This window comes from Gopherus evgoodei, chromosome 2, assembly GCF_007399415.2.
Source record: "Gopherus evgoodei ecotype Sinaloan lineage chromosome 2, rGopEvg1_v1.p, whole genome shotgun sequence".
Classification (NCBI taxonomy): Eukaryota; Metazoa; Chordata; order Testudines; family Testudinidae; genus Gopherus; species Gopherus evgoodei.
The window spans coordinates 48,680,427-48,706,510 of NC_044323.1; the positions used below are offsets into that span (position 1 = coordinate 48,680,427).

At 41.5% G+C, this 26,084-nt stretch overlaps 1 protein-coding gene across 5 annotated transcripts in view; it reads right to left on the bottom strand.

Moving 5' to 3' along the window:
• Nucleotides 1-26,084, bottom strand: part of SLC25A13 (solute carrier family 25 member 13) — a 137,293-nt gene that overhangs the window by 42,389 nt on the left and 68,820 nt on the right. For all 5 annotated transcript variants that reach the window (XM_030550623.1, XM_030550624.1, XM_030550621.1 and 2 more), the window contains 5 exons: nt 17,917-18,056; nt 4,192-4,338; nt 2,463-2,601; nt 1,566-1,659; nt 1,328-1,412 (listed from right to left, as the gene is read on the bottom strand). In XM_030550623.1, the coding sequence (XP_030406483.1) occupies nt 1,328-1,412; nt 1,566-1,659; nt 2,463-2,601; nt 4,192-4,338; nt 17,917-18,056 (605 nt within the window). The remainder of the gene's footprint in view (nt 1-1,327; nt 1,413-1,565; nt 1,660-2,462; nt 2,602-4,191; nt 4,339-17,916; nt 18,057-26,084) is intronic.

A 26,084-nucleotide genomic window follows, 5' to 3' on the forward strand; every position in this document is an offset into this window, starting at 1 on the left:
TTTCCTATCTTCTTAAAAACAGAATAACGCAGAACAAAAACCACCTGAACAGACATCTGACCCCTATGCAGAAAATTTGAGAGAATGCATGAGGCAGATGTTTCCATCACTGCAGTTTTAGCTGTTCTACTGCTACCTACTGTAGCTTACACTAATTAATACATAGTACAACATAATCACTTCTGAGCTCCCGTGCAAGACTTTTAGGAAGAGATGGTTGGCTTTTGGGAGTCAGCTAATTAGAATTCATCATAGCACACTCAATACTTAGCCATCGCTCAAAAAAACCCGGATACTGCATTTAAGTAGTAGGGGGCGCACACACACGCGCACATACACACACACACGGAGGCCTGGCTGAAGGCCTGTTAGTCCTAAAAATGTAGCCTGCATCAATTCATTGTGGTCAAACTGGCGTCTCTGCACAGACCCAAAGCTCAGAACAAAAAAAATTTAGTCTCGCAAGATACAAAGCTTGGTTTGCCTTAAAATATGTTTTTCTAAGACTATCTACACCCAAGACTGCGTCAGTTTTAAGAAAGCTGGAAAGACTCACAAAAACGTGATTACAAACTAAAATACAAGATGCCTATGAGATTAAAAAAAGGAGTTCCCAAGTTTATTTTTTGCCTCACATAATGACAAAAGATCATTTTCTGCTAAACCATAGTACAGCCCCACGTCTTACATTTTTTCCCCATATAACTTATGAATCCTTCCACAAAGCAGAGAGTCTTAGTTTTTAAACTATGGCCCACTAAATGAAATTAGGTCTCAATTCAATATTTGCAGAATGTAAAGCAAAGCAGACAATGTGCTGAAGACTTCAACACATCTCTCTCTTTAGAACAAGGACTGCTGTTTTCATTCAGCACGCTGGATGTCAGAACTGACATCTATACTGAAATCAGAAAGTCGTCTTTCCTCATTAAAAACTACTTTGAGAGAGAGAGAGAGAGAGAGAGAGAGAGAGAGAGAGAATGAATCAGGGAGGGTTAAACTTCTTTAGTAAATGAGCATACATCTTCTTTCTGTAAGTGGTTAGATGACATTTTTACACTTTTGTTTTATCCTTACAATAAAATCTATCACACTTTGTCTCCTTAAACGGCAAGAATAAAAAACTAGCAACTGTTTTGGGGAGAAGGAGGAGGAGAGAGAAGGGATGTTTAAAGTGAAGATTCCAACAATACCCCCTGTTCTTTATGTTATGAAGTGCAAAAGAAACAAAACATGGCTAACTCAGACAACAAGAGAGGAGCTGGGCATTGGGAGGGAGGAAGGAATAAAAGGATGGTATAAGCATTATTACAGTTTCTTTTCTTACCTGTCTCTGAGCCTCAGCCAGATTGTAGGGCAGTGTTCCCTCTTCCAGAGGAGCAATTCTTTCAATGTCAGCTAGTGTCATGCGTCTGTGGGGATCAAGCAAACATTAAACTGAAATTTACATTAAACAGAGGGTTTTCAAACAACTATAAGTTACCTTTACTTCTAGGCACTGTGCTAGAATATCACTTCCCACTGTTTTAAAAAAAAGAGCAGAAAGAGAGATCATTTCTACTTACCCTCGTGGCTCATATAAATCTGCTAACTGAAACAAGATGTCAACTTCCATTGGTGTAACCTGACCAAATTTCTGAGCTGCCAGAACAAACTCCTCTACAACAGAATAAAAATAAATGAGAGAGGAAAACTAATCAAACCAAAACAGAACACCCCAAGCATCCCAGAGTCACCATTCATTTTAGTATTAAACCAAGATACTGCAAAAAGTTCTCTCACCACAAAGTAAATGTATGTTTTAAATACTACATCCAGCATGGAAATAAGAGTAGCTTTCTGGTTTTCAAAGTCAGTGCTATCAGCAGGATTTAAGATATATGACATACGGTATCAATCAGTTGTGGGTCAGAGGGGAAAAAACAACAACAAATCCAAACACCCCATGAACAAAGACGTGGAACTTTTCATGCATATGTCCCAGTAGGCCACATTAATGAAGTTCTGGTGTTGCAGAGGGAATTCTCTATAAAAGTGATTAGATAGAGCAGATAACATCTTGTTCCAAGCTTGTAGATCAGCTCACTATGCCGCCAGTACAAGTTTATGGAATTCTTCAACTAACCTTGAAGGTCAGTTTTAATAGACTGCCAATTTGGCAGAAGTCCTAGGAAGTTTTTGTAGACTTTGAATATCTTTACATTCTCTCCTCACCCAGCTCCCTTCCCCTACAGCCATCTTCAGTTTCCTAGGACTTTCTCCTTGGCGGTAACAAAATGGAAAACCCGGAGGGTGGACTCAACAGGAGCGTGAATGGTTGAACAATACACCGCAAAAAGCTGAAAACAAAGGCATAAGTTTGTGTGTTTGTTTGATTTAAAAGCATATGGATGAGTGTCCTCCCCCAAGCCAATACTTCATGAAAAGCTTCCTGACTGCAGAATCAGAACATTTCTACTAACCTTTAGTCACTTCCACATCTTTTCTATTCCCAGCCAGAGTACTGTAGATCTTCTTAATGAGCTCCATGTTGTTAAGAAGAGAATTAAATCCATTAAAATAGGAAAAGCTGACCTGATGGGAAGTGGTACCTCCAGCAGCCTGGAACAGAGAGAGTAAAAAAAGGGAAGGAGAGGAGCTATTTTAAATGCTTTGCAACACTTTAGGATCAAGAAAATCTTTGAATAAAGCTTCAAAACAACATTCGTTTATAACAATGACAGTAGCAAGGGATTTTTTTTAAATGCAAAATAAATAGCCATATGAAAAAGTCTTATGTTACTGAAACTAATCATAACCAGAATGTAAGACTCACCCCACCCCTAGAAGCCTAAACAAATACATATGCAGGATTACAACAACATGACCAGCAGTAATTTACAGAGTTCAAGTTTCAATACTGTTTCAGTTGGACATATTTTATAAGCTAGTTTATTTCTTCTATTATAGATGCACAGAAAAACTTTATCAAAAAACATTTTAAAAATGGTTAACCCAAACATTTCAATTCACACTGTGTTAAACACAGTAAGTGCAATCAATACAACACAATTTAAGTACAGCATTCATAACCTAGCACATTTCTGACCACTGAAAACGTGACATGACATTGGAGGGAAGATACACATGAAAGCCACTGTTAGGCTGGATATGCAGAGGCAACTCTCTCTACATGGCCCTGAAGAGACCTCACACACAATAGTAGATTCATATCTAGGCACTACCACAAAGATATAGGCCAAATGTGTCCAAAATTAAGATATTCAGCGGAAGGCTGGAATCACTGACCAAAGGAAGGGATGGAAAGTGTGAAGTGTGATGCATTTAAAATCTGAATGGAAAAGTATTTGGGGGAAAATATATCACAGGGAATAAACCTGAACTGCCACAGAATAAACTGGATGAACAAACAGAAGTCTGATCTAATTTCTATTCATTCTATAATATGGTTTGAAAAGCTCTTTCAATAGTTTCTAGTGACAATTACCAGCCTTCACTGATCCAGATACTATACATAATGGTGAGCTATTAGTGGAACTTTAAACTAACAAAACAAACATTTCAAGAATGATTGCTCAGACAGGGGGCAATGGCCTTTTAGAATAGAGTACAATTTGCCATGATAGAACAATACTTTAGTATGACACACCCCAAGGTTTTCAACCACTCAATTTGCTTGGGCTTTTGTGTGAGGAATTGATAGTAGGATCTATGAAGAGATACAGCCTGAGATGAGAGTCTAAGTTTGTGTACGTTGACAATTATGTATCGAGTGATGGTCACAGGTTTCAAACAGAATAATAAATTTGGGGAAGGGACTGTCTCTGTGTATGCACAATGAGGCCCGGATCTCTAAGGGTATGTCTACATTACCCGCCGGATTGGCAGGCAGCGATTGATCCAGCGGGGATTGATTTATCACGTCTAGTCTAGACACAATAAATCCACCCCCAAGCGCTCTCCTGTTGATTCCTGTACTCCATCTTGGCGAGAGGCGCAGGAAGAGTCGACGAAGGAGTGGCAGCAGTTGACTCACTGCAGTGAAGACACCACAGTAAGTCGATCTAAGTACATCAACTTCAGCTACGTTATTCACACAGCTGAAGTTGCTTAACTTGGATCAATTCCCCCCACCACCCCTCAAAGTGTAGACCAGGCCTATGACAGTACAAGTAAGGAATGCACACTTACCGCTACTAGACATTCTTCTACAAATGGTGTCAACATGTGTGGCCGGATAGTGACCATAATGTCCCTGAAGTCAATGGCAGTAACTCTTCCAGCTTGAGCATTGTCTCGCTGCACAAATGCCTGTTTTGCATGTTCCAACTGTATCTCCTGAACATGCATTAAAACAAAGTTATATTTTGCTTTAGCTATATTTCCTGAACATGTACGTTAAAGTTAAAATCCATAGCATACCAGATGCTCTATAAAAGAGAGTTATATGTCATCCTGCACTCACATAGGGACAGAGTTCTGCATATATTATTGTTCAACCTTCTTTACGCACAACAAATAAGGTCTCCACTAATATTTTCTACATCTCAAAAACAAGACCAGGGCTCCTTTTCCCTCTCTGGGCTTGTCTATGCAGGGAAGAGCCAAGAATAGCTAGTGGAATAGCTAAAGGGGAAATAACTATTCTGCACTAACTTCCTGTGCAGACACACTTAGCATGGAACAAGTGTCCACACAAGAGTGACTGCAGAATTGGGGCTTTAAATTCACACCTTAGCTTATTTCTCACTAGCTTCCCTTTACGTTCTGCAATTCATTTAACAGAGAAATGTGAGCAAGAGTTTCAAAAAAAAACAGTACATGTGTGCTTCCATTCATGTATTTCAGTGTAACCAAAGGTATCACATCCGAGAACACTGATCAGTTGACTGTAAGAGTCACAGTAGGTAAATCAAATCTCTGTAAAATTATATTTATTTTCAGCTCCCACAAATGATCTCTGCAAAGAGGAGAATGTGAGTATTTCTTCATAATGCATCTTTATTTATTTATTTTTAAACTGAGGGTAGCTTATCTGTCAAATGCTGTAGTGGAAAAAGTTTTGTATAATCAAACTAGAAGCCTAGTTTACAATGCTTTGCATAACCACACCTTTGTTATTATTTCCACTGCTACTAAACCACGATCACCTTTCAAGATATCAGCATTAATAGTAGATGGATATCAATCATTTGATTTACCTGATAGCAACACTCAATGTTTTCACAGTTTGTGATTCAAATGTACTCGGGAAGTGGGGGGAGAGATACATGACAAGTAATCACTCCAAAAATTACAAAATTACATCTTCTCCTACAGTCATGTACACAGGAGCGGCGTCAGGGATTTTAGTACCCTAGGCAGGGGCCCTTCTGCGCTCCCGGTCAGTGGCAATTCGGCGGCGGGAGGGTCCTTCTGCGCTCCCAGTCAGCGGCAATTCAGCGGCGGGGGAGGGTCCTTCCGCGCTCCCAGTCTTCGGGGCACTTCAGCGGCTGGTCCCAGAGTGAGTGAAGGACCTGCCACAGAATTGCTGCCGAAGACCCCCTCCCAAATCCTGGCGCACTAGGCAACTGCCTAGGTCGCCTAAATGGAAGAGCCAGCCCTGCATCTACAACCCATTCCTAGCAGCAGGCAGATTTTTTTCCCTCCATTCAGTGTAAAACTGGAGGTTTTTATGACTAAGCTACCTACACCAACAAAATCCAAACTTAGCATAGGACAGGTTACAGACTGGGACAATGTCAAAGATTTTCAGATGGTTTTGTAGTAAGTCTTAAACATAGTGACAGTGAAGACACAAACAGGTAAACTTACCTGTTTAGGATTAATCCCTTTTAATAGGAAGAGGAAAAAAATGCAGACATTCTAGCAGTTACTACAATGTTATCGCTTCCAGCTTCAAATCTTATTAAAATGTCTTTTCCCTGGAAGAATATTGCTTATTTCTAAGCCACATCTTAAATGAACTAGTGTGGAGTGTTTTCCTAGATACTAAACTTGTCTTGACATGGGACAGATGCACTTTGCTATCATCTCCATTACTCACATTTTTTAAAAAGATTCTAAAAAGTCAAGTTAAACTGAGACCTTGTACTAATCAAGATTCACTATTATTCTGCTTTTAATGGTGCAATGAAGCAATTCAGTAATAAGGAGAGAAATCAGTATTTGTCTCATAGGCAACGCCCGCATTCAGTGGGATAAAGAATAGGAAACAAACGGCAAATACAAGATTTGTGCCACCTTCCAAATCAACTTCTTAAATCCTGGCCTCACGGGCTTCTTTAACAATTTTAATTTAATTTCTAATCAACATCTTGAGAATTTGTAGCTTGTCTCCAAGTTATGATGAAGCAAGATAATATGTTAGGCAGAAAAATGAGCACTGCTAAACGTTTCAGTACTCTAATTCACCCACTAAATTATTCAGAAATTTCTGGTTCTAATGAGAAATGCTTATGGAGGTTACAATATTTTAGCCATAAAATTTAAGTTACAATTCCAGGTCAGTTAAATTTCCTTTACGCTACAGCCCCCTGTGGGGAGGCAGAGAAGGAGATGCTATAATTCAGCAACAACATTCACTCTGGCCATGTCCGTTCTCGCTTCAGCCTGGCTGTGACTGTAATTTCATTTATTATAACAAATGTTGAAGCAAGCAGTTTGGGAAGGCTTTAGGTGGGAAGAGTGCAAGAAAAAGTTTGTCATCTTGAGGCAGGCAGCAACTTGGGAGCTCAGATGATGAACTGGACATAAAAATTCTTGTACCCCTGTTGATCACCACTGAAGACGTGAACATGCTCATTTTTTTGTATCCACTGCAGTAACACAATGAACCAGTGGGTCATATGAACCATGACACACACACCCCCTACACACGCAAGCACACATCCAATTTGTGAGTAGTTGCTCAACAAATCCATCCTGATCTGACGATGGGGATGATAAATTCTGCTTTTTAATCAAGCTGAGAAGTGTTTCACATCTTTCATCCTAAGACTGCTTAGTTAAGCAATATATGGGTGAAAAGCAGCTATATAAGAAAAACAAACTTAATTGCTTCTCAATGCAAAATACTTACCCACTGAACCCTCCCTAGATTAAAGTTTCTGTAATCCCTACACATACCTTAAAAAACAAGTTTATCCCTTGATGATAGGAGCCTGAATTTCAACAAGCTACAATAACAGTTTATGCAAAATTAATTTGCACGGTCGCAGGCACCAGAGTTCTAATGAAAGGATTTCCCACCTACAATTTCACCTCAGCTTTCCCATACAGCTCAATAAAAACAAAGTTCATTTTCCAGTTATGTGGAGATTTATGTTCAGGTATGACTGATATTTCCAACTGACTTGCATTCATTAGCTGCAACACAATCCTTTCCACTGTAGCAGATTGTGAGGTCCCATTTACAGGTATTATCATCTCATCAACTAGCATGCCAGAACTGACCAAAACCCTAGCTAATGCTTAAATGTGTTTGACAGACCTATGCATTAGCCAACACAAAATCTGATCGATCAACTGATTTTAAACTCTGGGGCTGGGTTTGAGATTGTTGTTCCTGAAGCAGATAACAGTATTTAAGTCTTGTCCAACTCATGAGGGACTGTATCTCACAGAGGGAGCTCTTTGTTTAGAGCAGTGAAACTCAGACTGAGGCTCGTGAGCCGCAAGTGGCTCTTTAATGTTTCTCCTGTGGCTTTGCAGCACATTATATTAAAACACTGCGTGATTTAATTATTACCAATGTATATTATTAACCAGTCAGGATGCCTTTACTTTGTTATTAACCAACCGTAGAATACTTGGTCAATCATTCTGCTGTGAAACTTATATAAATAACCCAGGGTTGTGAGTTCAGTCCTTGAGGGGGTCACTTAGGGATCTGGGGCAAAATCAGTACTTGGTCCTGCTAGTGAAGGCAAGGGGTGGACTCGATGACCTTCAGGTTCCCTTCCAGTTCTAGGAGATGGGTATAATCTCCATTATTAAATTAAATTAAAATAGTAAATGAAACAATGAATTCACACTATTATGGCTCTTTCTGATCGTGAACTGGCTCCTGAACCACTGAGGTCTGAGCATCACTTGTTTACAGCACGAATAGATCTCAATTCCTTGTGCATATAAAATAAAGCTTATTGATTAAATGTTCGTCTAGCTTTCTTGTGTCAGAAATGAGGATTAATTAAACTGCACTAACAGAATATGAATACGGAAAAAGTCTGTTCTCCACAGGAATGGGAGTGGGGGGGATGACAAGAAATATGAACTACTTTTAATCTTACATTATTTCACTAAAAACCGGCAAGCAGTGCTTTATTTACAAAACAGTAGCTGCAGTACATAAAGGAACCCATCTGGTCCAAGTTAAGGGTAACATAAAAAGCATTTACACATCAGGAATGCCAAGAAGTAACTTAGCATCCGCTGTGGTATCCTGCTGCCTAAGGTCCAAGGTCTAGACGTTAGACCAAGAAGACTGACTCACATACAGAGAGAAGGTCAGGAGGAAAAGCTCAGTACCAAAGGTTAGGAAATTCAAAGCAAAATTTCTACACGTGAAAAGTAACTCAAATTTGTGCCAAGAATAGTTTCTGCCAGAGCTTCAGCATTTACAATACAAGGCCACAATCGTGTAAGGCAAAGGATAGTAATGACATCATATCTATACGAATTGGGTAACGAGATATACCAATTTACTAAAATTGCTGCGGTGTCACAATTATGTTGAAATTGAGGACACTGTTTCAGTAAACTCCCAGGACTTCTGGTCACCTGGAGCCTCCAACAAATACGACGGCAACTTAACCAGCTACCTCACCTTCACCTCGGATGCCTCTCAGCTGTCCAGTGCACAACCAAAGGGAAATCTTTGCCCTGCTGCACATCTGAACTGCTGCTTGAGTCGTGAAGAGCAAGATCATTGGGCTGCCCACAACTCAGGTCGAAGGAGAAGGGGGAAGGACAAAATACATCTTTACAGGTCAAGAAGGTGCTAAACTGGAGGTGGAAAGAAAGGAATATGAGCAGACAACAGAGTAAGAAAAACAGAGAAAAAAATCCAGGAGGAGGACAGAATATTCATGTGAGAGGAGCAAATCAGTGTAGGACATGAGGCTGAAGACAACAGGGATTTTTTTTAAAAAAGGGTGGAGCTCAAACGGGAAAATAAAAATAAACCATAACACAGGAATAGGACGAGAGAAAATGGCAGATTTGGAGGTGTGGTCTGGAGTTTAAGGTGTGGGCACCTTCACTATACTGTGATTAAGATGAAATACAATTAAGTATTAAACACCCATTAAAAGTTTGGTTTTTGGACTGCAGGTGAGAGACAGCAATGGTCTTGACTAAAGAGCACCAGTAATAAGCCAAGCAATGGAAACACATGGGGTTATAATTTACTATGATAAAACAGATACCGACCTTTTTGTAACAGTTCTTCGAGATGTGTTGCTCATGTCCATTCCATTTTAGGTGTATGCATGCCCACAACAATCACAGTTGTTGGAGATTTCTGCCTTAGCGGTATCCGTAGGGCCAGCTGTGACGCCCTCTGGAGTGGCACGCTCATGCGGCAGTATATCAGGAGCCACTGGCCCTACACCCTCTCAGTTCCTTCTTGCTGGCAACTCCAACAGAGGAGTAGGAAGGTGGCTAATGGAGTGGACATAAGCAACATATCCCAAAGAACAACAGTTATAAAAGGTAGTAACAGTTTTTTCGTCTTCAAGGGCTTGTCATGTTGATTCCATTTTAGGTGATTCACAAGTAGTATCTGTGGAGGTGGGCTTAGCAGCCTGCAGTACTGCCCTACCAAAGCCAGCATTGTCCCGGACCTGCTGGGTAAGCACTTAGTGGGATGTAAACATGTGGATGTCCTGGATAGGCACTTGGGACAGACAGGTTGCAAAAGAGGCCTGCACCTTTGTAGACTGGGCAGTGACGATCACTGGGGGCGGCACCTTTGTTTGATCATAGCAGAAGCACATGCAGGCAGTGATCCAGGAAGAAATCCTTTGAGCGGATACAGGGTGACCTTTCATCCTGTCAGCCATGGCCCACAAACAATTGTGTCAACTTACGGAATGGTCCTGTCGATGCAGAAAGTCAGAGCCCTCCTGACATCCAGGGCATGTAGCCTGCGCTCTTCCTCTGGCTTCAGAAAGAAGACCGGTAAGTAAATGACCTGGCTCAAATGAAACTGAAAGACTATCTTGGGAAGGAAAGGTAAGTGCGGTCTTAGCTGGATCTTGTCCTTGCAGAACGTAAGAATGGCCATACTAGGTCAGACCAAAGGTCTATCTAGCCCAGTATCCTGTCTTCAAACAGTGGCCAATGACAGGTGCTCCAGAGGGAATGAACAGAACAGGTAATCATCAAGTGATCCATCCCCTGTCACCCATTCCCAGCTTCTGTCGAACAGAAGGCAGTTCCGAGGTGAGTGCCCAAATCTTGGATATCTGACGAGCCAATGTCACCACCACCAGGAATGCACCTTCCAGGAGAGGGCAAGCAGACAGCAGGAAGTCAGAGGCTCGAAGGGGGATCCATGAGCCACGACAGTACCAGATTCAAGTCCCACGGAGAGATGGGATTCCTGACGTGTGGGTAAAGGTGCTCCAGGCCCTTAACGAATCTGACCGTGATATCCTGAGCAAAAACCAGCCTGCCCTTGATCGGCAGGTGGAAAGCTGAGATGGCCACTAGATGGACCTTGACTGATGAGAGAGACAAGCCCCGGAGCTTGAGATGCAGGAGTTAATCTAGAATGAGCTGCAACGAAGCTCACTTGAGACGGACATCATTACCTGTAATTCAGCAGCTGAAACGTTTCCATTTGGCCAGTTAGGTCGCTTTGGTGGAGGATTTCCTACTTCTCAACAGGACTCGCTGAACCTTGGCCAAGCACTGCGGCTCCTGTGCATTTAGCCACGCACAATCAAGCCTTCAGATGTAGCACCGCCAGGTTCAGGTGCAGAAGATCTCCGTGGTTCTGGGACCACAGGTGTGACCTGAACGGCAGCTGGAATAGAGTTGCCAACAAGAGGTCCAGCAAAGTACTGAACCAGTGTGGGCGTTGCCAAGCTGGTATTATAAGGATGACCTTTGACTTGTCCTGTTTGATCTTCACGAGGAAACTGGGAAGCAATGGCACCGGAGGAAAGGCGGACATCAGAGCCCCCGACCACGAGAGCAGAAAGGCATCCAACAGGGATCCTCTGTCCATGCCCTGAATCGAGCAGAAAATGCAATATTTTCTGTTCTACCTGGACTCAAACAGATCCATCTCGGGAGTTCCCCACCTGTGAAGGATGGAACTGAGTATCTCCGGATGAAGGGACCATTCATGCTGAGACTAGAATATTCTGCTGAGGCAATCTGCCAATGCGTTCTTGCTCCCTGGAAGGTGAGCGGCTATGAGATGGATGTTGCGCTGCGGACAGAAGTCCCAGAGCCAGAGGGCTTCCTGGCAGATGACGTGGCTCCGCCCTGCCTGTTGATATAGAAGACTGTAGCCGTGTTGTGCATCAGGACCTGAATCATCATTTCTTGTATAAGAGGTAGAAAGGATTGGCAGGCTAGGCAAACTGTCCCGAGTTCCCTGACATTGATATGCAGGGAACAATCATGACTGGATCAAGTACTGAGATTGCCTAAGTGGGCTCTCCATCCCAGGTCCGAAGTGTTGAAGACAAGGATCAGTGACGAGGCCAGGGTCGCGACGGAAACTCCTTCCAGCACCAATGCGGGATTCTGCCACCAGATGAGACACAACAGTATGCTGTCGGGAATGCTGACCCACCTGGTCCATGCTGTGCTGGTTGGGGGCACAGACTGACGCCAACCATGCCTGTAGGGGCCTGAGGTGGAGTCGTGCGTGCCGGACCATGTACATGCATGCTGTCATGTGACCCAACAGTCTCAGGCACATGAGGGCAGTGGTGAGCGGGTGGGCTCACAGGTCCGAGATGAGGTTCCCCGTGGCTTGGAACTAAGTCTTGGGCAACAAAGCTCTGGCTTGAGTGAAGATGAAAACTACCCCGATAACCCTAACTCCAGTGCAATGCATAGAATTTGACTTTTTCTCGTTTATTATCAGCCCCAGGTCACGGCAGGTGGAACAGACCAGACTGAGATGCCTTCGCACCTAATCTTATTAACATCAAGATACGGGTAAATTTGGACTCCCCAATGTCGCAGTTAAGCGGCCACTGATGCGATACGCTTTGTAGACACTCTCGGGGCCGACAAGAGACCAAAGGGCATCACTGTGAACTGAAAGTGGAGCTGGCCCAACATAAAATGGAGGAAGCGCTGGTGCCCCGGGAAGATGGAAAAACAGAAGTATGTGTCCTTTAAATCGAGGGCAGTGTACCAATCTCCTGGATCCAGGGAGTGAATGATGGAAGCCAGGGAGACCATGGGAAACTTCAACTTCCTGAGAGACTTTTTGAGGCAGTGCAGTTCTAGGATAGGTCGGAGGCACACTTTTGCCTTCGGAATTAGGAAATAGCGGGAGTAGACTCCTCTTCCTTCCATGTTCCGAGGAACCTCTTCCATTGCCCCCAGGCACAGGCTTTCAACCTCCTGAACGAGGAGGTACTTGTGAGAAGGGTCCCTGAAGAGGGAAGGGAAAGAGGGCTGGGAGGGTTGGGCAGCTATAAATTGCAGGGTATAGCCCAAAGAAACCATATCGAGCACTCAGCAGTCCTATGTGATACGAGACCAGGCCAACAAGAAAGGGTGGAGGCAGTTGAGAAAGAAGGGGGTTGGATCGGTGAATTGGCTGGGTTGTCATCCTTGGGCGTACTCTCAAAATGGCTGCTTCCGGCCTCCCTGATTTCTGGGAGGGTCTGTACCGCCATGCGGGAAGACGACGGATAGCACCTCTTAGGCCCCTTCTCCTTGTCCTTCCTCCTGTAAAGCCCGGGACCTGGACTGCGGCGGCGAAGGAGAGAGCCAAGGATGGAACTGCTTCCTGGAATGCTGAAGGGCTCGGGAGTCCTTAAACCCCTGGAGCCTTGAGTCGGTAAGCTTGGAAAAGAGCCCTGTACCCTCAAAAGAGAGGTCCTGGATTGTGGCCTGACTCTCCGGGGACAGTCCAAAGGTCTGCAATCACGAGCTGTGCCTCATGGCAACCGCTGATGTGACCACCCTGGCCACCAAGTCCATAGCATCCTAGGCCGTCTGGAGGACTTCTCTGGCCACTGCCATGCCTTTGCTCACTAACAGAGTGAACTCTTGGGCACGATCGTGTGGGAGGGCCTCTGTGAACTTATTAAGGGAGTCCCACAGGTTGAAATAATAACATCCCAGTAGGGCCTGGTGATTAGACACCCTGAACTGTAAACTGGCTGTTGAGTAAACTTTCCTGCCGAACAAGTCCATTCTTTTGGCGTCCCTATTTTTTGGTGTCCCGCTAACCTAGCCCTATCTGTCCCCCTCATTTAGTGTGGATACGATCAGTGATGAGGGGGATGAGTGTACAAATACTCAAAGCCCTTTGCAGGGACATAATATTTCTTTTCCGCCTTCTTGGAAGTCAGCAGAATAGAGCAGGGGGATTGTCACAATGATTTGGCTATCTTGAGGATCCCTGGAAGGATGGGCAATGCGACCCGTGCTGGGGTGACTGAGATGACACTGAAGAGGTCGTTACCCTCCTCAGCAACTTCCTCAATCTGCAGGCCAAAGTTTTCAGCCCTCATATAAGAATGGCCTGTTGCTCCTTAAAGTCATCTGGGGGATTGCTAGGGTGGGATGGCCTGGGTACCACCTCATCCATGGACGACTATGACACCTGTGGGATTGTGTAGTCCTCTTTGTCAAGGAAGGACTCTGTTGGTGTTGGAGTGTGATGCGCTGCCTCAGCCTCCATCTTAGTACCGTGTTCAGATGGTGGTGCCACAGCCAGCTTGTCCAATGAGACAAGGGAGGGCTGGGAGTATTGGATTGGCATCACTGGCACCCACAATGGGTTCCAGTACTGTCACTGGGGGGGCCCCACAGTCCCTGACACATCGGCACTATGGCCAGTGCCGCTCCAGTTTCCCACGTTGGTGGAGGGAGTCTCCCCTTCTTGGCAACAGGCTGAAGTTGCAGTTTAACCTGACCACTGCCCCTCCGACGACCATGGAGAAGCCATTGAGGACTGGGTCTGTTTGCTGATCCTGGTGGGCGACCGCTAGGATGACAGTGAGTAGTGCCGCCTGCCCAAGGAATGGTACCAGGGTGAACAATATCCTGAGCAACCCCTCCAGGGCAGCAACCAACATCAAGAAGATGTCCTGTGAGAGAGAGACTAGCACCTTGACGACCTGTGGCTGGATATTTGCCGGTACCGGTGGTATGGTACCTTGAATCCGGAGTCCCACGATGACAGGTGGGGATCTCGTCAGGGACCTAGGACTCCTGGCCAGAGAGCTGGGATCGGTGCCAGGGTCCGAGGTCACGGCGATGGAGACTGTGCCTGCAGTCCAGCAACCAGGAGTGTTCCGCCAGTCCATGCTGAACCCTGGTAGGCTTGCCCTTCAGAGCCAGGGATGGAGCCGCTTTGCTTTCCTGGCGTGGCACTTGCTTTGCTTTTTAGCCACCAGGACTGCTTTGGGTACTAAAGGCCCCACAATAGGCTGGGAGCACCTGCCACTGCCTGGGGTGGGGGGGGGGGGGGGAGGTCCCTGGCCGGGGTGGGGGGGTCTGACTTCAGCGGTAACCCCATGAAGCCATGAAGCAGACGCATGGCCTAACACAAGTCCTTTGCCTGTGGCCCCTCTCTCCTTCAGTGCAGAGGGACTCTGCTTCTTCTGCCGCTTTCTTGGCACTGGCGAGGGGGAGTGGTGCTGGGCCAAGTCCGGCACCAGCGGTGCACTGCGCCCCAAAGCCAATGTACTCGGTGTCAGTTCCACAGTAGATGGCTCCAACGCAGGGTGAACAGCGGCCTCCATCAGAAAGGACCTAAGCCGGTATCTTCCTCCTTCTGGGCCCGAAGGCACACGTTTTTGCAGGTGCAACACCTGTCCTTTCTGTGGTTTTCTCCCAGACATTTGAGACAACTATTGTGCGGATCACTGATCAGCACTGGCCTGCTGCATGCTGAACACGACTTGAAGCCGGAACTCTAACTAACTAACTTAACACTAGAACTAACTACTATGAACTATATACAACGAGTAGAATGAGGTCTATGAAGAAACCACTACTGCTATTGCGATGCAAGACAAGGCGCTCCAACCAGCTGTCACGGGTGGTGAGAGGGCATAGGGTTGGCAGGACCTGATATACCACCTCAAGAGTGTGCCACTCCAGAGGGCACCATAGCTGGCCCTGTGGATTCCACTAAGGCAGAAATCTCCGACAACTGTGCACGTGGGCACACACACACCTAAAATGGAATCAACGTGAGCAAGCACTTGAAGAAGAATCTAATAAATTTTAGAGTTTTCAAAAGGTGCCTGTTTCCAGTGCTGTCAAAACAACTACTCTACCCAAACAGAGGTCTACTGTAAAGACAGGTCAGACAAGCTTTTCAGCCCCATCACAAAGCAGTGCTTGGACTCTGCAGCAGAAGGAAGCCCCTTGCCCTCCTCATCAGAGCAGCAAGGCACCATTAACTTTCCATGCCCATCCAGTCCATGACGTCTACCAAGTGCCAATGTGACTGTCAGTCATTACAGAGACAAGATGGGTGAGAAAATACCTTTTATTGGACCAAGTTCAGAAGTTTGTCCAGTGAAAGATATTACCTCACACACCTTGTCTTTCTAATATTGTGGGACCAACACCGCTACAACTACACTGCAAACAACGTCAATCATTATGGCATTTTTGTGATGTAGACACCTGTAGGAACCGTGAGTCTTTTCACACAGGCTATCAAAGCTTTTCAATTCAAAAGGCACTTGATCACTATAGAACCAACGTAGAGTTGTACTGATGACCCAGGGGGAGGGTGCACCCAATTACCAATCCAGGCACCTTCTTTTAGAATTTAAGTTTTTCTTCACACCTCCAAACAAGCAGCTAAACTAAGCAGGATTATCAGATACAGAATCAGGATGTTACAGTTTACCAAAGTCAGCATACATGTCTAGCCTAGGTATTTAGCAATAATAGTAATTATTAAAACCAAGAGAATATGATTGTATTTATGATCTCCCACATCCTCTTCAGGCAAAGAGTTAATTAGGCTCTGTTTCGCAAAGTCAATTTGAAACATTTGTCTCAATAGCATTATCTTAATTATTCCTCATCAAAATGATACCACCTCCTACTGTGAAATAACTTCCCTGCATAAACAGAAAAATAAAAAAATACAACCTTGCGGTCTTGAAGTAGGCTCCTATTTTAAAAATATTGTGTAAAATCTTTACTGGCACTCAGTATGTTCAAAATGGATTCAAACAAGGCACCCATGCATCTCATTTTATTTATGGAAAGCATTATCATATTTTCAAAATCATTAACTGATTTTTCATTTGTATGATATTTTGCTTTGTGCAGCAATACACTAAAAACCATAGACATGAAATGATTCCCTCCAGAGGAGATAGCTTTTATTTATTCTCTACGAAGCACAGGCAAAAATAAATAGAATTTTCTATCTGATGCACTATTTGGTTATTAAATGGTATCAAACAAACAGTGTGTATAAGAAGTCTGCAGCAGAAGGAATATCATTACTGTATTTTACCACTAAAATCATATAAATTTGGTAACTATAGAATTATAATAATCAAATGAAGCATTCCTTAATATCAATTTTGGCAAGTGAGTTCAAAATGCACAATATTTGGTACAAACATCTACTACTATTTAACATATTGGATTCTCCTAGTGAAAGATCTCCCACAGTTTTTAAATGTCTTGAAGTCTGGGTATTCCCCGCTCGTATCTCAAAGATGAGCTTGAAACAGTGGGCCACACCCATCAAAAATACTCATGCTACATTCAAGTGCCAAAAAAGTTACTACTACCTAGATTCAGCCATTTTACCACAAGCAGATTATCTCTGCCAATGCATAATGTTCTAAAATCCAGCTTTCTAACAGTAAGAGCAGCCTAAATACACCATTGTTGGCTATGTTGCCAATATGGTGTTCATTAAATAACTGTTTGTGATTCTTGCACATTTCTTATTATTCATTGTGACAGACAGGCAATTACCTCTAATATCTTTGGGAGATCTCACTGTATTAAGGTTATGTATCATTGTGGGGCAGTATGCATTTCCACGGGGAGGGTGACTGATTAAGTAAATTCACTCAGCTTATAACACCTCCAGAGAAATACCACCATCTGGAGGCTCACATATACCAGTTCAAACTGGATTCTTCAGAGACTAACAGACAAAGAAAGGACTTTTGGATAAACAGCTTGAATTTAAACTGACTCACGGCCATCCTTCTGATCCATCAAACCAGCAGGACATTCTGTCCAACCGAGGGACATGAATCTAGGACTTTTGCCTACTGAACAGCCATAAGACTGATGGATGGCCTCTGGTAAGTGTTTATGGTGTGTAGGAACTCTTCTTTTTTTTTAAATATGTTTAAAATGGAATGCTTTCATTTTAAGAATAAATATGCTTGCCTATAAAGGGCTGTGTGGTATCTTATAACTGCTGGTAATTACATTGTTATAAGCCTTTGAAGAGAAAGCAAAGCTCAGACACTGACCTGTGCAGGCAGTCTGGCATGCTGGCAGTCTCACTGTGTAAGCAGGGAATTATGCAGCCTGAAAAAATCCCCATCAGAAGCGGGAGAGTGAGTGTCTCTACCCAAGAGAGTGACGGCTAAGGAGCCAGGAGCCTAGAGTGGGTGCCCTCAAGGGAGTACAGAGAGGGAATACAGATGCAGTTACCCTGAACTGTGAAACTCATGACAAACTTTATTGCATTAAACCCACCAGTAAGAACTGGGTAAACTCCGCATACGTTAGACGTCTTTTTCGATCTTTTCCAAAATGCAGCTGAACAAATTCTGAATTCCAGTTAAATGGAATGTGCTGATGAATTGTGGTCTGGCCAAACACTTGTTTAACATCCTCTAGAAAAAGAGAAAAAAAAAAAAGATCTGATTAAAAAATAAGGAATCACACATAGAACAGTAGTACTGATTTTTTCTGTCTAATAAGAAAACATTTTTCACATAGGAGATTATCCTCTAAAATGTATCAACAAGCTTGGATTTTACTGATTAACCAAATCATAAGTTTAGAAAAAACTATCCATTCTCACAAAGAAAACTCAGTTTTCAAGTACAACGCCTCACGAAACAAGATCCCAAAGAATCTTTTTTAATTATTAAGTTACATACTGACCAAATATGTTTAAAAGAGAACCAAGTAGACACTTCATTGTTTCAAAGTGGTCTCTGTCAAGGAAAGATTAAGATTAACTGAAATTCTACGTAGAAGATGACAAAACTTAACCTGTTTTCAAAGAACAACGAATTTTTGGATCAGTCTACACTTCACACTTCATAAAAGTAGTATTATTCAAAGTCTTCTACATTCAAAGAAACATAGCTACAAAAATACCAATATTTCAAGGTCCATTTTAATAAGTCAGCTAGTCATATACACCAGAAAATATATGTATAAAAACAAACCTTAACTTTTAAAATTTCTGGTTTCCTATTAAAAAAAATGTTAATCTGACCAGTAAGTGCTTGCTTAGGACCTGATCCTGCAAACTCAGACTACTAGATGCATTCCTTACCACTATGATTTCTAATAAACGGATTTCATATACAATTGAAGGAATTTTTTAAGATGGTGTAAGGTATCATTAATTGATTTATAGGCATAGGAATGATGAATACCAATCGGAATATTACAACATAAGGGCAGTGGATTGCTGGAATCTAATTAAGTACATCTTCTAGCTAATGAGCACAAGAATAGGTATGAAAAGTTATACATCTTTTAGATGTAATGATGCGACAAGCTCCTTGGACTTGATTGTGACTCTAAGGGATCAAAAGATTCCATCTTGAATTTACAGTCCTACAAGAATTTGTCATCACTTGAGGTCTAGAACTTGACAGATTACCCATGATCTTTGATACTAAAGTAGAGGAAACAGAATCCTCTACCTCACTCCTCCTGAGCAACCAAGTCGATGACCTTGATGTCCAGCAGATAACTTACGGTGTCTGCTATTGAGTCCTTTTCCAGGAGGAAGAAGGGGAAAAAGGAGAAGGGAGCCACTGAGGAGTTGGAGAAAGATATGAAAACCAATGTGAACAATTTTTTAAAAACTATGATGGAAGGACCTATTGGTCTGAAATGGCTTCCTACTATATTCCCTAACACAGAGACTGCTTAAACACACTCAAGCCCAATTAATTCCTCATGCCAACTGATCTAAAAAACACATTTTCTCATAACAATTCTAGATTCCTGTCAGAATTATCTTCAATCCGCACTCAGAAAGGTCCATTCCCAGTGCTCCCTCCCTCCCCTTGATCTTACCTGGCTCTGAAGACATTAACAAAGACCTTAGTAGTGGCAGAAGCAGCAATCCATCAAGAAATAATCATTATCGTATCTCTCTTTTACATAGCACTTTTCATCCATTACACTGCAAAGTCCAGGTGATACCCTACATGGAGAACTATCTTGGTGAGAGGGCTGTCAGCCATTTGACAGGCAATATCCAAGTGATTAGCGTCTCTCCCATTTGGGATTTGGGATTAGCATGGAAAAAAGCTCTCCTCTCTGACCACCTCTCAATGTCTCTCACCTGGAAGCAGAGCTGATTTCTCAGTTTGCTGGCAGTTTCAAAAAAATCGAAAACAAATATTGTCTCAGGTCGAACCAAATTTGACATTTGAAAATTCTGAAAAAAAGTCCATTTCAGGTCAAATAAAATGTTTCATCCAATCCAAAACATTGTTTCCAGGTATTTTTAAAGGATGGAGTCACAAAATGGCTAGAGGAAAAGATGATAGAGGTAGACTTGGAGGCAGTGATGTCAACTCCTTATAAGCTATAGCCCAGTGGTTAGGGGACTCACCTGTCATATGGGAGACCCAGATCCAATTTCCCGCCTCTGCCTGGTGTGGGGCAGGGACTTAAACTTGGGTCTACCACTTTGGAGGAGAATGCCTTAACCACTGGGCTATGGGATACTCTGGTGTAGGTTTCTCTCAGTATCTCCTGCTGAAGCTGTTCCACTGTGTATAAAGAGTTAAACAGTCCTTTGGGCAGAGAGAGAAGGGGAGAAAGAGAATGACTCTGTAGCCAGGTGATCAATGAACTCACTTGAGACGTGGAAGACCCAAATTCATGTTCCTCATCCAATAAACATTTAAAATGCATTTACAACTTAAAAAAAAATCCTCTCCAAATCTGTCTGGGAGCCTTCTTCACCACAGCAGAGAAGAAGATTCATCTGAATCAAGGGTACATAGCAAAGATATTTTCCAAGGCAGCAGCTCTTCAGATACTCTAACCATCTAGAGTCACATTTTTAAAGGCATTTGGGTGTCTACTGGGATTTTCAAAACCACCTAGACACCTAACGCCCATTGTAGTCAATTAGTTTAAGGTATCTAGAGGCTTCTGAAAAATCACAACAGGAACCTGCATCTGACAAAATAGGTATTCACCCACGAAAACTTATGCTCTAATATGTCTGCTAGTCTATAAGGTGCCACAGGACTCTGTCATTTTTTACAGATCCAAACTAACACGGCTACCTCTCTGATAACAGGCACCTTATTACCTTTAAAAATCTGAGCCTTGAAGTCCTCCATCATCTGGGACTGTCGACAGTGGTACTAAAACCGGTTCTGTTTGAGAGAGACTCCACTGTAGACTATTACTTCTTCCCTCAGTGGGATTATTAGTTTCATCTTTTATCAGACTTAATTTGTGAAGATCTGGAAGACAGGATGGTGGAGGGAGAACTAAAAAATTCCCCACAGGATGGATTGATTTAAATCAAAGCAATTTAAAATCACTAATTTTAATCATGATTTAAATCAACAAACAGGAAACCTTAATTTAAACCACCAGTTTTAATGGTGTTTTGCATTTGTATTTTTAATGATTTCCTAATGAAAGGCTGATTCTCATTGGCTGATAACTATTAAAACACGTTGAATTACAACTAAATATAATCTTTACACTAAATTTGATGCTTCTTTTTGTTAATCATGAGGATATGCTGTATTGATAGCATTTATTTAAACAATTATATAGCTTAATTTACTCTTATTCATTCTCAAATTTTACACATTTTATTATGTTAGAAAACGGTGAACTATGCATGTCTTATTTACTAGATGATATTTTACCTCTAATTTGTGTGAAGCTCCATTTGAAGAGAAACTAAATTCTACTAAAAATGCCCTAAAACAGACTTTTTTAAAAATAAAACTTCCTTAAAGGTGTTGGATACATAAGAAAAAAACCTCATGATCAAAACATGCTTTTATATTTAAAACTAAATGATTTATTAAACAATGGTAGAGTATATCTGTAGTTCGCAGATCTCATCCTCTCACACTTAGTTTTTAATTCATAGACTGGAAGAGGAAAACAAGCCTTCCAGATTTTTCAGCTTCCAATTGGTTTCTTAACCTTAACGAACTAGTCATTGAACTGAACTATCAGCATAAACTGAAATGAAAAAAAAATTCTCTCTGCACCTGCAGAAAAGCCTACTACAGTCAAAACCTGACTTAGCTCTTCAACAAACCAGATGTCCCCATTTTACAGGGACAATCCGATATTTGGGGCTCTATCTTATACACCTATTCATCCCCAACCCCCATCCCAATTTTTCACACTTGCCATTTAGTCACTCTGGTTCCAGGTGCCTAGCCAATGACAAGTTCAGTGGTTTGATTTTCTTTAAAACACGGCAGCAAAAAATGTACTGTTTAACTTATTTTTATTTAATTGAAATGGCTTACAAAGATTGTAGTCCGCTTAGGCCTTAACATAGGCTGTCAATTTCAAATTTAATTTTAAATAGGTTATAAAAAAAAACCTGTACTGAATTTAGAATTTTTTTTTAAATATTTTTTTTAATTAAGAAAATCAAATTTTGTCCACCCTGTTTTCCCATCAGCTGACCCTAGTTAACCTGGCATTATCCCAACAGTCATTGAGAACTAAACATCCAGAGGCTGCTTTCAAAGTCTACAAAATAGAGCGAAGAAAATTTTTCTCAATAAATTTGGGACAAATGTCTCACCCTAGACAGCACTGTTCTCCTCTTTCTCAGAGCCCCTCCCCAACTCTGCCCGCACCCCACAGCAGGCTTGTATTTTGGGTTGTCAGCTAGCACGTCCAAGCACAAAATTCCACTCTCGGGGAAAACAGATGGGTTCACAGGGAGGTCTCATCCCTTTTCCAGTGCACTGTATTAGGACTATATCCCACTGAAACAGAAATTGCCCCCTGCAGCCCTTCTGTGGAGATTTTAGAGAGTTTCTGTTGAGGCATTTTGAGCCCAGACTATTTTTTTTTTAAAACATCCCCAATATCTTCAATCAGGCAAGCTGAGGAAACAGCTGCCGCCTCCTGTTAAGAACCACTTCCAAAAGGATACAGATGTTCTCAAACCAGTCCTGTGGTTTACTCCCAAATCAGCCTCCCTTTTGTAGCAATTAGGAAAAAGCTTGGTAATATCCTATTTTCTTACCCACCTCTCCTTCCTCCGGCATGAAATTAGCACTGTTTGCATGTCATGAGAGCCCTGAAATCTGTTTACAAAGAACATATCCAGTCAAACTCTCAGGCTATGTCTTCACTTTGAAAAAGATGTGTTCCTACCTGGTGTAATAGCTTACATAAAGTAACTAATACGAGGTAAGATCTCGTGATGACAAGCCAGTTTGTAACTTTCACACTTGTTAGCAGGTTGTGGTAAAGACTATAGGCTGCCTAGGGTTTACTTTAGTAGCTTACACAAATGTTTGCAGATAACTGCCTTGCCTTCACTACGATTTTACCTCATGTGTTAGCTAACTAAAAGTAAGAATACACCTTTTTTTCCCCCCAATGAAGATGCATCCTCAAACTCCTTCTCTGTGGTAAATAGAACAACCTCAACTCAAGAAAATGACAAAAAGAAGGGTAAGAAAGAATGGTTATTTCAAGTCTGAAAGTATGCTTCCTAATGATTTGTATTGCACCTTAACATTAAGGTGCTGGGCAAATTACAAACACCTAGATAATCTATAACAAAGGAACTGAAATGCGTTATCAAAAGTATTGGTAAGAAAACAGTATCAAAATTAAGATATATTTATCCTAGTATTTTTGTCCTATTACTTACTTGCATTCACAGGCATATGTATGTATATACCTCTACCACCCCAGGAATTCAGATAAATACAAATATTTCTCCAAACAGCCAAAACAGCTGAAGGAGAAGAGGTAAATATGATTTCTTACTACAGTTTAGTCAGATTTGAGGTGCTGCCTCAAACAAACGTCAATATTTGTTTAGCTGTTTAGTACAATAGGCAGAGAGCTTCAATACTTAAGAGCATTTCAAAACGATGACGTAAACTGACGTCAGTGTGTTTTCGAAACTAACACTGCGTGATTTTCTGACATTGTGCATGTTGGATTATATGGTGCATTTAGCTGACTGGAAGATTGCCTACTGTGCTTTTATTGACTACTTGATGGTATGAGACATGGTATCTCCCCCTCTTTGCCCAAGACTTTTTACACATACCGTATACTCTCTTCTCATCACTATTCATGGTTCACAAACTCCTATAATGTTCAGTGGACTGGATATTAAATTTTTTCTTTTCCCCTCACTACACTCATCACTCACTCACCTAGAAAAACTTCACTGATTCGCGTCATTTGTAGTCTTATTGTCTGATTCAGATACTAAAACCGTTCATGCTCCATGAACAAATTTACAATGGTTTGGCCTTTGATTTAACTGTCAAAAGATACTAGAACATTTACTACAATTCACTCCAAGCTGTTCCTCAGTTCAAACTGAACTCTTCCCTTATCTTCTAAATCCAGCATTACAACAGAAGGTGGTCACTTTTAAAATTTAATATTTTACTTCAAAGCTTAGGGCAGCACTGCAGCACTCTGCAAAGTAAACCAAAGCAGATGATACAAAGCAGACAAAATACAAATAAACGTGAATTAAAAGAGCACATTTATGCTCTCTTGGTAACTTCAGAAAAGTCTTTTTATAAATTTCAATAAACTTTTAAAGAGTTTGTCAGGTCAAATTTCACCCTAAATCTGGATTTTACGTAAATATTTTACAAAAGAAAAAAATTCAAAAATTCCAGCAGAAGCAGGGATTTTTGTTTTGTTTTTAATTTTAAAAAGAAAGCATTCACCCTGCAATGTCAGGAATAGTAATATTTCAGCATTGTGCTATTGCACAAAAACCTGGAAAAGTTAGTAAAAACTAACTGACCAATTAGCACATTTCTATTGTCCAAACAGAGAGCTGTTAATCAATCAAAAAGCATAAAAAGCGGCAAGGAGGACATTCTAAGCTTTCAATTTTAGTAATCCATGGTGTTATTTGTAACAGATTAATTTATTTTACTAAACTTTGGATTTTAACCTGAAAATGTCTAAGTGTGTCAAGTAGAACCTAAAATATCAAACTTATCTGACGAGAAACTATAGTATTATAAAAAAAAACAACTTTTATATTTACACTATCATAATTTTTCTGCATACTTCTCTATCATTTTATTTAGTTAATAGCACTCAACTAAGCCCACAGAAATGTACTTTTAAAGGACCAAAATATTAAGCCAACCTTTTCTCAAACAAATTGACTTTGCTGAAATCTATAGCAGATATGAAACCTAGATACATACTATAAACATTAAAATAATTTATTTGCATTTGTTTACCATGAACACTAGCTATAATTGCAGAACATTAATAAACTGCATTGTAGAATGATCATGCAGTTTGTTCACATACTAAAAAGCCTTAATTTAAGAATTATCTATTTCAGAGCTTAGAAAGAATGAGTTCATAATTAATAATATAGATTTGGGTGTACTAAATTAACACTCAAATGTCAGCTCCTGTCTTCTGAAGAGCTACACTATTTCTAATGTTTGGAAAAAATTACTTGCACATGCCATAAAGTTAGAACTTATCATTAAAAATTCTACAGGCTATGATTCCTGAACATCCACTGTACTAAATGTGAAAGACTTCTCAAATCAATCATTTTTTCACTCAGGCCTAAATTTACCATTTTGTTTTTCATTTGGACAAATATTATACAACTATATTGTTCCAGCAAAGTAGTCACTTTGGGCTGGGGTGTCTTATATGTGTATTATGCCCTTAAAAGAAATCTTGAATTGACAGAAAGGAATGACATTCCATCCTGATGGTGTGTAATAAGTTATGTGAAAAGCATGGCTAACTTAGAAAAGTCAGATGCCTGCAAGTCACCAGGGCCTGATGAAATGCATCCTAGAATACACAAGTAGCTAATAGAGGAGGTATCTGAGCCTCTAGCTATTATCTTTGGAAAATCATGGGAGACAGGAGAGATTCCAGAAGACTGAAAAAGGGCAAATATAGTGCCCATCTATAAAAAGTGAAATAAAAACAACCCAGAGAACTATAGACCAGTTAGTTTAACTTCTGTGCCAGGGAAGATAATGGAACAAATAATTAAGGAAATCATCTGCAAACACTTGGAAGGTGGTAACATGATAGGGAATAGCCAGCATGGATTTGTAAAGAACAAATCATGTCAAACCAATCTGATAGCTTTCTTTGATAGGATAACGAGTCTTGTGGATAAGGGAGAAGCGGTGGATACCTAGACTTCAGAAAGGCATTTGATATGGTCTCTCATGATATTCTTATCAATAAACTAGGCAAATACAATTTAGATGGGGCTACTATAAGGTGGGTACATAACTGACTGGATATCCGTGCTCAGAGAGTAGATATTAATGGTTCCCAATCCTGCTGGAAAGGTATAACAAGTGGGGTTCCGCAGGGGTCTGTTTTGGGATCGGCTCTGTTCAATATCTTCATCAACGACTTAGATATTGGCATAGAAAGTATGCTTATTAAGTTTG